At 37.0% G+C, this 15,127-nt stretch overlaps 1 protein-coding gene across 1 annotated transcript; it reads left to right on the forward strand.

The window, feature by feature from the left end:
- Positions 1–825: 825 nt before the first annotated feature.
- On the forward strand, positions 826–10,614 carry LOC110724705 (lysine-specific histone demethylase 1 homolog 3-like). Its single transcript, XM_021904155.1, has 9 exons — positions 826–1,218; positions 1,341–3,647; positions 4,110–4,251; positions 4,368–6,632; positions 6,777–6,870; positions 7,224–7,675; positions 8,105–8,812; positions 8,977–9,051; positions 9,975–10,614. Exons 2-9 carry the CDS (start codon positions 1,633–1,635, stop codon positions 10,038–10,040), a joined length of 5,817 nt encoding a protein of 1,938 aa, XP_021759847.1. The 5' UTR covers positions 826–1,218; positions 1,341–1,632; the 3' UTR covers positions 10,041–10,614.
- The last annotated feature ends 4,513 nt before the right edge of the window (positions 10,615–15,127 follow it).

Raw genomic sequence — 15,127 nt, forward strand, 5'->3', positions numbered from 1 at the left:
TAGCTTCATACAACCCACAATTGCTTTAACGAGTATACTTTGCAATTATAAATCATATCAATTACTAAGAACCACCATTATTTCTTTAATGCAACCAAAGTCATAAATCACTATTTTTCATGTACTTATATCACGATCAGTTAATTATTCATTTGGCGGTAAACAACTATACATTACTTCGTACTTTTTTTCAATGCCAATTTCATGTATTATCAAATATATAATACTCATAACGACTTTCATAACTGTTGGTAACAGTTGCCATATGAGGATGATTATTTTTCGCGCCACCACTATATCTTATACGCAAATGTCATCAACAATTACCATATTAGGATGATTATTTTCGCGCCACCACTATATCTTATACTCAACTGTCATCAATAGTTACCCTATGAGGATGATTATTTTCGCGCCACCACTATATCTTATACTCAACTGTCATCAATAGTTACCCTATGAGGATGATTATTTTCGCGCCACCACTATGTCTTATACGCAACTGTCATCACATATCACCAACTGATATACACTTCACATCCCAATCAACTGATTATACCTCAAAACAATAACCCGCCATTCTTCTAAATATCTCTATCTGATTCCAATCCGCCATTAAAAACAGAGCATCCACACCATCTTTTCAATTTCTTCAAACAATCACACTTCAGATTCCACGATAACTCTATTCATGCCACCATCACCCATCAACAGCTTCCATACACTTCACATCACGACTATCCTGATTACCCCTTTTTGCAATTCACACGTCGTACTCAACATCATCCATCATCCATCATCGATCTTCCACACCAATTTCACCTATTAGTGGTAACTAACAACCATCAAATTTCATTAACACATTAACATCTCAAAATTCATAGAATCAACAAGGATATTGAGAATTGAAGACATAAGTACAAAAGACCTTTCCACCTCCCTCTCTCTTCTTCGCTGACTCCACTTTATCTCTCCTTTGTTTCTCCTGCCTAAAACACAAAGGCCTCGTTTTTCTTTTCCCTCCCAATAAACACTTATACACATGCGTTATATTCTTCACCAAAAAAATCAATTGAGATATAAAAATACTCCCTTTATATTTCTTCACTTTTGGTGAAATTTCTGTGTTTTGGGTTCTGCTATATCAAAGCTTTAACATCTAAAGCTTCTGGTTTTCGAGAATTTCAATTGGGAAAATTGCTCCATTGGTTTGTTTAGGTAATTTCTGATCTCCCCTTTTCGTGTTTTGTGTTTGTTATTTCAGTATTTTTCTTACTCTAGAACTTTAAAACCCTAGTTTATGAATTGTTGTTTTGTTTGTTTTCATTGGCATTATACAGGAAAAGGGTTTTTATATTTGGAGGAATTAGAATACTTTGTTTTAGCAGTGGAGATTGATTTGGGTTTTGTTTTTGGAATTCTGGGTGTTGCTTGAAATGATTGAATGTTGTTGAATTTGCTGAGGAATATATTTTTTTTTTGCTGAATTGTGAGAGTGAATGATTGGGGTATGGAGATAGGAAATGCCCCAAATTGATTAAAATTGAAGGGTTGTATGTTTGTTGCTGATCCAGGTGTTTGGTTAGGGTTAGGAAAGGAGGGTTGTGAAAGTTAGGGTTGGTGAGGGAGAATATGGATGGTGAAGATAAAAAGATTGGCCTCAAAAAGAGGTCCAAAGGAGTTGAGATTAATGTAGATTCTGATGATGATGAGCCAATTGGGGCATTGTTCAAGTTGAAAAGCAAGAGAAACCCGAAGAAGGTTAAGTTGGGATCGGATGGTGAAAAGGGTAAGGAGTTAGGGGTTAAGGGTAAGATTGTAGATGGAGATTTAGGGGGGATGGAGGATACCTTAGCAAGCTTTAGGAAGAAGTTGAAGGGTCCTAAGAAAGATAGTGGTCCTGGGAGTTTAGTGAAGATGGACTTGGTGTCAAAACTGGCCGAACTTGCGGATGAATGTCTTAATGCTTCACAGAAGGATGAGGGTCTCGTAACTAAGCTGGTTCAAGGTGCTGAGGATGAAGCTTCTGATGTGATTTCAGATTTAAGTATAAGTCAAAAGTCAGAGAAGAAGCAAAATGAAAAAAGTAAGAAGTCCAAGGCTGCATTAGCTGAAAAGAGTCCTAGAGTGCTTGTTGAAGCAGATGACATTGAGATGCTGGAAGGTAATTCATCAGAAAACCAAGTCAAGGGACCGGAAGGTTTGATGAGCCCGGAAAACAAACATAAGAAGAAGGATATGAGATCCGAGTCTTCTTCAGCTGCAAAGAGTCACAGGGTTTCTGTAGATAGAGATGACAGTGAGGTACCAGACAACCATGCATTAGGTGATCATGTAGAGGAAAAGGAAGGTGCATCTACTAGCCCTTTACATGACAATTTGACAGATTCTCTTTCCTCCTTTATAAGAAAGACGCAGTCTGGTGTACGCAAGAAGTTGCGTGCTGCTTCTGTTTCAAACTCTAGGAAGGGAGGGCATCTGCAGGAGAAAGATCAGTGTCCAAGCTCAGGTCGTGTTTCCATAAATTTTCAATCTACAGTTGCAAAGAACTCTCTTTCAGATGCAGACTGTAGAAGTAATAGTCATAAATCAGAAGATTATCATATTGATAGTGGCCGAATCAACTCCATTGCTCCCCACTGTGAGTTAGTGAGAGATCAGGGTTTGGACACTCTACTTGGTAAGGGGTCTGGAAATGTACCAATCAAGGATCCTGCACATATTGATAGTATTATTACTGATATAAGTACGGAACTTGACACTTGCAACTATATTGTGGACCATTCATATCCAGCTTCCCAAGTAGTTGCTTGTTCTGAGTTAGATAGAGTAGAAATCAAAATTGGTGAATTTTGCAAGGAGGTTGAAATGGTCCAGGAGCAGCCTCAAATTGTCTTATCAAATAAAATCTGTGAAAAAGATGCAACAAAGTTTCCTGTTGCAAAGGCTTTTAACCAACATACTTCTTGTTCTCAAGATGCTCAACCCCAGAATGGAGTTGGGAGTTTTGTACCCTTAAATGCCAGCAGCATGGTGAATGATGCTCCCTGTTCTACCTCCAAATCAGATTTTGTGGAAGGATTACGTGGACCAACCAAGTGTGAGGCTACTGTTAGATCTGATAATGACTGTATTCAGCATGATATGGACATTTCAAGAGCTGATCCAGTGTGTGCTTCTGATCAAAATAATGGTGTTGCTCTCATCAGGATCGATGTCAATGAAGGAGCCAATGGAATTTCGCCCTCCCCATCCATCACACCATGTGAGAATGATGCTTATCAAGAAAATTCTGGATGCTTTCCGGAGTCCAACAACCAGTGTAATTCCGTGTTGAATGATCGTGCTGTTCGGAGAGCGAAAAAGCGGAAAGATGGCGACATGGCTTATGAGGGTGATGTTGCTTGGGAGGTCGTGATGCAGGAGCATGGTTCTCTTGATTTGTATCATCCTATAGATAGAGACCTGGGCTCTCTGTCAAAGGAGAGATTTGATTCTTCTCCAAATGCAGGCCTTGACTTTGAGGTTGGTGGAGCTGCTGCAGTGTCTGTTGGTCTCAAAGCTCGCGCAGTTGGTCTTGTGGAGAAGATTAAATTCAAGGAGGTCTTGAAGCGCAAAGGTGGATTGCAAGAATACTTGGAATGCAGGTTAGTACTTTGTTTAGAACTGGATCGCTGTAGCGTTACTTAATGTGCTAGTTAAGTTTCAGGTTATTATTAGTTTCAAATCATTCTCCCATATTATCTCTATATTGTGACAAAGTTTTACCAGGTGCTGTATTTTGGTCTTTGATTGTTAATCTTGAGATGTTTAGTTTTTGTTGTGAAATTATATTTGTTTCTTCCATGTGGGAAATCCATTATATTATTGAAATGTGGAAGTAGACATCAATGTCCTGTTAATTTATGTATATTTTCAAGGTATACTTATGACAGACCTGCTTTATGAGAAATGATTTTTTGACGCCATTGTTTTGTTTAGCTCTGAATGTTGGTTTGATTAAAATATTAGGATTTCCTGAATTGTGGTGATATGTCTGCATGTTTTATGTTTGTTTCTCATCCTTAAAAATTTATTTCAATTGGAATTCTTGGTTTGATGCAATGCAGGAACAAGATTTTGAGTCTTTGGAACAAGGATGTCACCCGTGTGCTGCCTCTTGCTGATTGTGGCATTGCTGCAACTCCATCTGATGATGAACCTCAGCGTGCTTCCTTGCTGAGGGATATCTACTTATTTCTTGACCAAAGCGTGAGTCGTGTTTACTGAATTTTATCAACTTCATCCTTCTCCATTTTCTCCTCCATCACAATTTCATTTCTTCCTTTGTGATTCACCCCGTCTTTTCTCTTTAATACTTGAAACAGGGATATATAAATGCTGGAATTGCTGCTAACAAAGAGAAGGCAGAGCCCAAGTCTAGAGGGAATTATAAACTGTTAGGAGAAAAAAAGTTCGAGGGAGGTTCTGGGACTTCTGTTGCTGACTCAGTAGACGGAGTATCTTTTATCCTTGGTCAGGTCAAAAGCCTTGATACATTCCCTAAGGCAGAGGATGGTGTTGCTTTAGCTGATGAGAACCCCACAGAAGAAGATGTGAAAGCTGGTGTTGAAATTATACTTGATCCATCTTCTGATAAGCAGCTTGATGCATGCCAAGGTGAAGGGGAACCTGATGAGCAATGCATTGATGAGAAAGCATCTACAGTAAACCTTGTCTCAGACTTCTCAACTGCTGATATACTGGGGAAGAATCTCGATAATGCTGTAGACCCTTGTCTGCCAATGACTCGTGAGCATTTGGAGGCCAATACATGTGACTTGGATAGCAAGAAAAGGATCATAGTAGTGGGAGCTGGGCCTGCAGGTTTAACTGCAGCACGCCATTTGCAAAGACAAGGATTTTCTGTCATTGTGCTTGAGGCGAGGAGTAGGATAGGTGGTCGAGTTTATACCGACCGCTCTTCACTTTCAGTTCCTGTGGATCTTGGGGCGAGCATTATTACGGGAGTTGAGGCTGATGTGGCTAGTGAAAGACGACCAGACCCTTCATCTTTGATTTGCGCTCAGTTGGGTCTTGAGTTGACAATACTAAACAGTGATTGTCCACTTTATGATATCAGAACTGGTCAAAAGGTTCCTCCGGATGTTGATGAAGCTTTAGAAGCGGAGTTCAATAGTCTTCTCGATGATATGGTGTTTGTTGTTGCAAAAAAAGGAGAAAGTGCTACAAGAATGTCTCTTGAAGATGGTTTAGAGTATGGTCTTAAAAGACGCCGTCAAATCCTTTCTGAAACAGACAATGGAAAATATGGAATATTGCAGCCGTTGACTGGCACTGTCAATCATGAAATGGGTTCTGAGGGCTACCAGTCTGCAGAGCAGAATGTTGGTAGGAATGGAACACTCAGTCCTCTCGAGAGGAGAGTTATGGATTGGCATTTTGCTCACTTAGAATATGGTTGTGCTGCATTGCTGAAGGAAGTATCTCTTCCTCATTGGAACCAGGATGATATTTATGGAGGATTTGGGGGTGCTCATTGTATGATTAAAGGAGGTTATGGTGCTGTTGTGGAATCAATAGCTCAAGGACTTTCCATCCATTTGAACCAGGTGGTGGCTGACATTTCTTATGGTGCAGTGGGCTCAGAAGGATCTGATAATAGCTCATACAAGGTAAAAGTGTCAACTTTCAGTGGCAAGGAGTTTTCCGGAGATGCCGTTTTAATAACTGTGCCACTTGGTTGCTTAAAAGCGGAATCCATTAAGTTCTCTCCACCATTGCCACAGTGGAAACATTCAGCAATCCAGCGGCTGGGTTTTGGTGTTCTCAATAAAGTAGTCCTGGAATTCCCTGAAATATTTTGGGATGATACTGTAGATTACTTTGGAGCTACAGCTGAGCACTCTGACCTAAGAGGTCGCTGCTTTATGTTCTGGAACATCCAGAAAACAGTTGGAGCTCCTGTTCTTATAGCATTAGTTGTTGGTAAAGCAGCTAAAGAAGGACAGAATATAAGCCCCTCTGATCATGTAAATCATGCTTTGAGGGTTCTACGTAAACTATTTGGTAATACTGCTGTTCCTGATCCAGTTGCATCAGTAGTGACAGACTGGGGAAGAGATCCTTATAGTTATGGTGCGTATTCTTATGTTGCTGTTGGAGCTTCTGGGGAAGACTATGATATAATAGGTAGACCAGTTGAGAATTGTTTGTTTTTTGCTGGTGAAGCTACCTGCAAGGAGCATCCAGATACAGTAGGTGGTGCAATGATGAGTGGGCTGCGAGAGGCAGTTCGTATAATTGATTTATTGACTACTGGTAATGACTACACAGCAGAAGCAGAAGCTGTTGAAGCTGCCCAGAGACAATCAAGCAGTCAGAAGAATGAAGTTAAGGACATTGCAAGAAGGCTTGATGCAATTGATCTCTCCAGTGTCCGCTATAAGAGCCCATCAGATAGATCCCAGCTTTTTGCTAGAGAAAGTCTACTGCAGGATTTGTTCTTTAGTGCCAAAACATTAGCTGGACGATTGCGTCTGGCCAAAGAGCTATTAAGTCTTCCTGTTGAATCTCTGAGGTCTGTTGCTGGGACAAAAGAAGGGCTTGGTGTACTCAACTCGTGGATATTGGTGAGATTTGTACCGACACCATTTCTCTTGAATGAAAGATAGACACAACAATTGCTAATGCTGTGTTTTTGCTTTGAAGTCTCTAGTACTGAAGTTGAGAGATTGTTAAGATTGCAATTTAACGTTTCTCTTACATATTTACAGGATTCCATGGGAAAAAATGGAACTCAACTCCTTCGTCTCTGTGTCCATATACTTGTGTTGGTTTCCAGAGACTTGGTAGCTGTCCGGCTGTCAGGTATATGCAAGTTTTATTTTATTTTATTTTTTTTATCTCTTTTACTAGCTACTTTGCTAGACATTAAAGAAAGTTGTTCATTGGTATCTTTTCTGTCATTTGATGGTTTTGGTATATTTTAATACTTTGGAAGTTTTGTGCATATATTTGGTTTGCAGTATAGATCACTTTTACAAATGTTCAACTCATCTATTGAATTCCTTTCCTTCAAATTAACTTTGCTTTGGTTCCTGCAAAAATAAGATCTTTGTGCGCTAGTAGTGATATTAGGATGGCCTGTATGTTTTCCTGCATTCGACGTGGTAAATTTCAGCTGATTTCTAACCTATGAATACTTTGGATTTTAAATGTAGGTATTGGAAAAACTGTCAAAGAGAAAGTCTGCGTTCATACTAGCCGTGACATACGCAGCATCGCAAGCCAGTTGGTTCACATGTGGATTGAGGTTTTCCGTAAGGAGAAGGCTACGAATGGTGGCTTAAAATTATTGAGGCACATGACAAATGCAGATTCTTCAAAAGCAAAAGGGAAAGATCCAGGCTCAAGGAAACCTCCTATACATATGCAGCACTATGCGGCTGGAAATAAGGTCAATTCAAGCGCAAAAAAGCTAGCTGTTAAGCAAGTGAAGTCAGAAAATGCAACTGGCTCAAAAATGGATGCTCGGTCATCAGCATCACAAGTTTCAAATGGCTCACCTGGTAACAAGTTAGAGGAGGGTGGGAACATACCATTGTCAGAAGAAGAACAGGCTGCTCTTGCTGCTGCAGAGGCTGCCCGTGCTGCTGCGGCTGCAGCTGCTGAGGTATGCCATCTCTCCCTCCCCATCCCCCCCCCCCAAATTATTACTGTTCAGCTTATATATGGAAAGGTACAACTTGAAGGTATACTGTAAGCATGTATTTATCTCTTGGACATATAACCTTGTTTAGTTGCTAATGCTCTTTAGGGGATTGGTACAAAAGATGTGGGCTTTCACCTTATGAGCCTTAACTAACTTTAAGATCCAGAGGTTAAAGCAGGAAGTATCAAAACTAGGTTTTTAAGTGTGAGATAAATCATATAATTAATAAGATATTGAAAGATCAATTGAATTCTGAATTGGCTTCACTTGTTTATATGGTCTGTGTTTGGCCCTTTGATAATGTTAATCACTTATCTTTGGATGGGGTAGAATTGGGCATTGTATGTTTTGTCATTAAATTTAACAATTACTTCTGTTGCTTATTGCTAGGCCTATGCATCATGTGAAGCTAGAGTGAGTATGATGCAGTTACCGAAGGTACCGTCTTTTCAGAAGTTTGCTAGGCGAGAGCAATATTCACTAGTGGATGATATCGAGCGAAAAAGATGGTCTGGTGGTGTTTTGGGAAGACAAGACTGTTTATCAGAAATAGACTCAAGAAATTGTAGAGTTAGAGATTGGTCTGTTGATTTTTCAGCTACATGTGCCAATATTGACAATTCAAGAATGTCTACCGATGACTTTTCACAACGGAGCCATTCAAATGAGATGGCATGCCAATTAAACTTGAGAGAGCATTCTGGAGAAAGTGCAGCTGGGGATAGCACTGCATTTACTAAAGCTTGGGTTGATTCTTCTGGTAGTGATGGGATAAAGGACTACCATGCCATTGAGAGATGGCAGTGCCAGGCTGCAGCTGCTGAGTATGAATATCAATCTTCCGTACATGTTGAGGATGAGGAAGATTCAAGCACAATGTCAAGACATCTCACAAGGAAGCCAGAAGGAATGGTTAATGAGAGTTCTGTTTCACAGGTGACAATAAACAAGGATTTGGCTGCTAACCAGCACATAGGAACTGAGCATATTAAGCAGGGTGTTGTGGATTATGTAGCTTCACTGCTCATGCCTTTGTACAAAGCAAGGAAGATTGATAAAGACGGTTATAAGTCGATAATGAAAAAGAGTGCAACAAAGGTCAGATACAATTTTTAATTGACAGCCATATTTAATACAAGCACTACTTTATATTTTATATTATTATCGCCCTACCAAGATAGTACAAGGGGATATTTAGTTTCCCACAAATGTTTTAAGTGCCATTTTCAATACGTTGACATCATTTTTGTTTAATTTCTCAGGTCATGGAGCAGACAACTGATGCTGAAAAAGCAATGGCTGTCTGTGAGTTTCTTGATTTTAAGCGCAAGAATAAGGTAAGACTTAGTTTCTTTTTAGCTGGCGCCATTCTTATTTTTTGGTAAATACCTAGTTTTGCCTTTCATCTGATTGTGATGGCTTGCCTTAATCTTCTAGTTTTACTCCCTCTTGTTTTTAACAAACTCCCATAGTATTTCTTACTATTGCCTTTTTACTCCAAATTCAATGATCAGAAAGAAGATAATTTTACTTAACCCCGAAACACAGTTGCTCACATACAACTATTTTTAAAAGCCTTCCGACAAGAATTGCCCTTAAACTTAATACTTTCCCATGTTACAACTCTTAATGATACTTATTTAGAAATTCAGAATTATATTACTTTGGTGGGTTGAGATGAAAAAAATTAATATAGTGAGGTATAATGTTTTAGTTATGGACTATGGTACATATAAGTCATTTTCTTTTCTGTCAATCCTAATCAATTGTGGTCTACTTATATTATATTATTTACGGATGGAGAGAATATCTTCTTTGATGTTGTTGCCTTTCATCTTACTGTTGTCCTTTTGCCTCACCATATTTTTCTCTCTTTTTTTTTTTTTTTTCACCTGTTGGATTGAGCTTAATGAAATATATTTGAATACTTTCTTATATAATGCGGAAGCTAACTGAGAAGTGGTGTTTTAGTTATTTGTTGAACGACTTTCTTTGAGGCTTTGTTTTGCAAATGGGGGCAAAAGGCAGATCCCATTACCCAAATCTCAGTTCTTGAAGTTGTGTTTGAAAGTTGTGCTATCTATCTTCCCTCAAGGATATACCTATAATATGCTTAGTAATTACAATGCTATTTTCAAACTAAAAAAGTAACAATGTTCTTATATGATTATCGATATTGACGAGGTTAGTGTTAGCAGTATCATATGAATGGCTGTTTTATATCATTACTTATACCATCTCTTTGCTTGATTAATTACAGATTCGTGCTTTTGTTGACAAGTTGATCGAGAGACACATGCCAATGAAGCCAGCAGTGAAGCCTTGATGTGCTGCCGTAGTATGCAATACATGCAAACCATCAAAGCATTTGGTGACTGGGGATGTTGGATTGTGGACAATAGAAACCTTGGTTTGGCACATCTTTTGGCATTTGCCTTAGACAATTAGCTCATAGAATCTTGTTCGTGTAAAGGAGAAACAAATCAGTGAATTTCCTGCTGTCTATTGTGGGGGGATTTACGCAGCTTTTCTGGCATTTCTGAAGTTGTTCAGACATTCTCACAGAAGTACTGTCTGAGCATTGTCTAGGCTTCTGCTGATTATGTGAAGCGAGTGTTGCGACCTCTTCCATATCTGCCATAGAGACCAGTTCCATCTGAAGAAAACATGGTTTTTTGAATGCATTCTTTTCTTCTGCATCAATTGTACTTCTCAGGGTGGAAAAGAGCACCCCAAATTTTTTTTAGTTTATTTTTTTTTCTGCACAGGGATTATTCATAGATGAAAACCTCAGTTTTGTCTTTTAACATTGTACAGAATAGGATTGTTTCCATTAGTATACAACACCTTTTCTTCTCTCTGGGAAGATCATTAAATATTTTTCCTCCTATTGGTACTAAGGGTACAAGTTTTGTGCTGGCTTGGAAAACAAAAAAACTATTTGTTTCCCTTGAATGATTTGATATGCACACCTTCATCATGGAAGCTTTTTTTGAGCATATGCATGGATGCCTGTTTATGGTTGGATGTATCATATGCATCTCAAACACTGGATATGCTTAATTGAATTGCGGGCACAAGTGAGATGCATTAGAGGCACACTCACATTGAACTGGTGAGAAGAGGCTTTTGGCCCTTGGTGTTATATAATATATATCCATCATTGCAGATTGAAAGATATGTTATTTTTACTGATTGAATGATAGATGAAAGTCATCTGTGTCTGGCTTTATATCTGGTTTGTTTGAGTAACTTGTCGTGATATGTATTTTTGAAGTTTATGTTACTTATAGACTTTGTTCTCTTCTATGTCCCTTCTTCAGATAGACTCAATGGAAGTCAATTTTCTTTGCAAAGGATGGATTCTAATCATTTATGTGCATGGAAACAAGCTCTACTAGCCTCAAACATCTACGTGGTCGGTTTGGCTTCCGCACAAGGTAAGTGGAAAATAGAATTAATACCTTAAAAATCCTGATTCTTTTAGGGATTTTATTAAAATAGCTTGGGTGGACTAGGGGGGGAGGGGGAGTATATGATGAAATAGGTAATAAATTAATTTCTTAAATATCTCTACTTAATGCTTATGAACTTATTATGGTATGTAATGATTCTTGATGATATGAGATGTTAGTTCATTTATAGAATTTCTTTACTTATCGAATGATCAAATAGCTACTTTCTCTTTCAGCAATACGCTGTCACATTTTCCCAATCCTTCATGATTAAGGATATGACATATTTGTACAGTGAAACCCTTGAAAATAGGTATGCCATCGTAATCCTCTACTTATCACTATAATAGATGTAGATATGTAGTGACCTATTAGGTATTTTCATTATAACCCATTACGCTGATAGGAAATGTGCCAACCTTTTCTGGGCTTCAGTAATAGTTTATCTGGCTAGTATATTGTCAGTAATGAAGTTAATCAATAATGAGATATTTATGTGCACTTTTTGCATTTGACTTTTCAGGCCTCAGCGCTCAAAAGAGTTGCAGATTTTGCACTTGTGGTTAAACTGAAATGAGATAGCTATTGCTGCTTAATAATTTGATGTGAGGATGATTAAGATTTCTGCTTGTTAAGTATCTATTTTTGTTTTTTTAATTTGAGTTCTGAATTAATTACATTTAAATGATTCAAGTTGAGTAGATACGGACATGCAAGTCTTTTTATTTACAGAGGCGATGTGGCTGCCGGACATCACACTGTAAAGTTGTTTTCACCTTACGTTTGACCGAGAAATTGGAAGAGCACACTCATGGTTTGTTCCCCAGCCATGTCAAGAAAGCGTTCAAGATGACAATATGTTAATGTGTATGCTTACTACCTGAGCAGAGAATAAACAGTAGCATATATGCAGTAATTATGAATTGCCATTACTTTGCACTATCTTGCAGACCTCTCATGTCTGAAACCTGAGGGAATTTAAAACATTTTGGCGTGGAGAAGTTGCTGGGGGCTGTTAATGATCAGAGTGAGTTCTTCTTATTGTTCTTTCAAATTACTCGTATCTTAGTTGTTAATTGTGATTCTGCATGCAGATTGTTTTTGTGAAGTTATGGCTAGAGATTTAAAAATAGGATCTGATGTTGGGCATCCCTCACCCGTTGCGAATTCTGAGCTTGAATACTCATTTCTATTTCTCTGAGTTTTGTAATTTCATTATGGCATGCACTGTAAATGCCATATAATTTTGAATCGATAATAATTCCTGTTTCTTGTCTCAGGAACCCTTTTTGCCACATTTTGCCACATTTTCATTCTTTTACTCGCTTTATCTTAAATTCAATTGTTGTCATGATGGTTTAAAATTGAATTTGTTATGTATAGTTTAATTGGATTAGTAATGGGATATGTAGATGAAATGAGTATATTGTAGGACTTCTTTTGCACAGGGTGCCAATTGTAATACGGAGTAATATTTATAATTCTCCACTCCCCCGTGTTTATGTGCAGAGCTCTCGTGGGAAGAACCGAAGGATGTGCAGAGCTCTCGTGGGAAGAATCGAAGGAAGAATCGAAGAACCGTTTTGTGCACTTGTATAATTAGTCTTTTGCCCATGATTTTTAAGAATTTGGGTGCGTAAAATGATTAAATTTTATACTCTGTATATTTTTTTTTTCCTTTGCTCTCCTAAGTATCTTGACAATAGAACTTTTGTACTCTTTTTGTCATCATATTAAAGTTTCCTTTGCTTTTGCACACGATTTTAGGGAGAAAAAAATTAAAAAGGAAAAAAATAGAATTTTGATCGACTAAAAATACATGAAGCTATAATGAGACTTTTCTTTGAGATTAATGACAATTTCAAATGTATGATCATATACAGTACAAAATCACTTCGAAATGAGAAAAATTGAGCTCCTTTGCTAAACTTTAGATATCTTCTTTGTATTACTAGATAATATGGAGTATATCAATTATCAATTATCAATTATCAACCACTTGGACTACATATTGATATTGGTTGAGTTGTACATCATAATTGTAGTTAAACTCTTTATGTACCTATTAATTATACTATTAAGTGTAACACTCAAATGATTTTAGGGGATATATACGCGCTTATTAATCACCACTTTACTTTTTTTTTTTTTTAAAAAAAAAATGATTAATCATGGTATGTAAATGGTATTCGATACTCTATCTATCTCTATTTGTTTTCCTATTAAGTACACTAGATGAAAGCCCGTGCGATGCACGGTTTTTTCATGTATAAATCTCAAGAAAATATATTTTCGTATAGATTCTATGTGTTTTTTTTTATTATTTGATTTATTTTACTATCTAATAATTTCAGACAAAAAAAAACACATAATATTTTAATTAAAGTGTTATTGCCTATAACAAAAGTTTTTTTTTTTAAAATGTAATTTATAACGCGACTTTGTTTATTGTTGTTTTGTATTTTATGAGTTAAGCACAAATTCAGGTACTCAATTCTTCCTTTTTTCACCGTTTAGGTACTTAATTTTTGTTACTTTGCTTTTGGGTACTGAGTTAAGAATTCCGGCCAAAAAAAATAAATCAGCCTAAGAATTCAGTACCTTTGGTTGAAGAATTCAGTACCTTGGTTAAGAGAAAGTGGGCCTCACCCGATTAAAAAAATTCGCGAGTCACCCTTAATTTTTTCCCTTTCTTATTCTTTATTCCCCCTTTTTGCTCCCTTTATTCTTTCCTTTTCTGGAAATTCTGCTGCGTCATTGTCGAAGAACACGAGCAAGCTTGGGCTCGATTCTGGGGAAAACGACACCAAAAGCCGCCATTTTTTTGAGGTGAGCTCAATTACTCATGGATTATGTTGATATTTTGATATAAATTTTGAATTTTTTGCCCATTTCTTGATGTTATTTGCGACCTAGCGTTTTCGATTTTTTGGGGTTTTTTTTTGAACAAATTGATGATGTCGATTTCTTGTGTTTTTTGTGTTAAATTTGTTGCTTTGTTGTTGGATTAAGCTAGTGTTGTTGTTGAATGTTGATTGCATGTTGTTTAAATTGCGCAAGGGTTTGATTAGTTGAAGCTTACCGTTTCTGTTTTTTCCAATTTGCAGGAGGCTGATTTTGTGGCTTGTATACTGAAGAAGCAGCAGGGGAAGAATTGAAGAAGCAGCAGCAGGGGAAGAACCTAGCAGCAGCTTTTGTTTTTTTTTTTTTTCCTAAAAAATCTGGGAAAACCTTGTTGAAGAATTTGTGCCTAAATAGACATGGTGAATGAACCTGTTTTGATGATATTTGTTGTTGGTGTACTGCTACATCTTCTGCGTTGCTGTTTTTTTTATTATTATTATTGAAATTGAATCAGGGGAAATCGTTTTGGAAACATGGTGTGCTGCTAGTGTTTTGCAGGTGTTTTCATGGCATTTTTTGGCCAAGTTCACGCCCCTTTAAATAGAGTAATAACGGCTAGTTTATGAGTCAAAGTTAAGATTTTTTTTTAAAATATTAATTTTTTAATTAGGTATGGTTAGTGATGAGTTAGTGGTGAGTTAGTTCACCTGAAAATCACTTTGAGTACCCAAAAGCAAAGCAAAAAAAATTGAGTACCTAAAAGGTGAAAAAAGGAAGAATTGAGTACCTAATTGTACTCTTAACTCGTATTTTATTGTGGTTGTTAATTATATAACAATTGGATTTAAAAATATGAATAAATTGTAAATATGATATCTTTCAATAAAAAAATAAATGTGATATTTTATCGGTTACATATTAAAAACATGTATACTATTTATCTTCTATTTTGATAGAATCACCAACTTCGTTCACACCCATATCTCTTCCATCTAATCAAAATGGATAAATAAAACATGTTAGCAAAAATAAAATTTATATAAAATTAATCTTTAGTCTTATAAAATAAATCAATAAGTGAAAAGTTGTTGTGAAATTGATCTAAAAATTTTAA

The sequence above is a fragment of the Chenopodium quinoa genome, unplaced genomic scaffold (assembly GCF_001683475.1).
Source record: "Chenopodium quinoa cultivar QQ74 unplaced genomic scaffold, ASM168347v1, whole genome shotgun sequence".
NCBI lineage: Eukaryota > Viridiplantae > Streptophyta > Magnoliopsida > Caryophyllales > Amaranthaceae > Chenopodium > Chenopodium quinoa.

Coding starts and splice junctions, on each gene's coding strand:
- LOC110724705 (XM_021904155.1), top strand. CDS start 1,633: ATGGATGGTGAAGATAAAAAGATTGGCCTCAAAAAGAGGTCCAAAGGA. Junction 3,648..4,109: donor CAAGAATACTTGGAATGCAG/GTTAGTACTTTG, acceptor GATGCAATGCAG/GAACAAGATTTTGAGTCTTT. Junction 6,871..7,223: donor GGTAGCTGTCCGGCTGTCAG/GTATATGCAAGT, acceptor TTTTAAATGTAG/GTATTGGAAAAACTGTCAAA.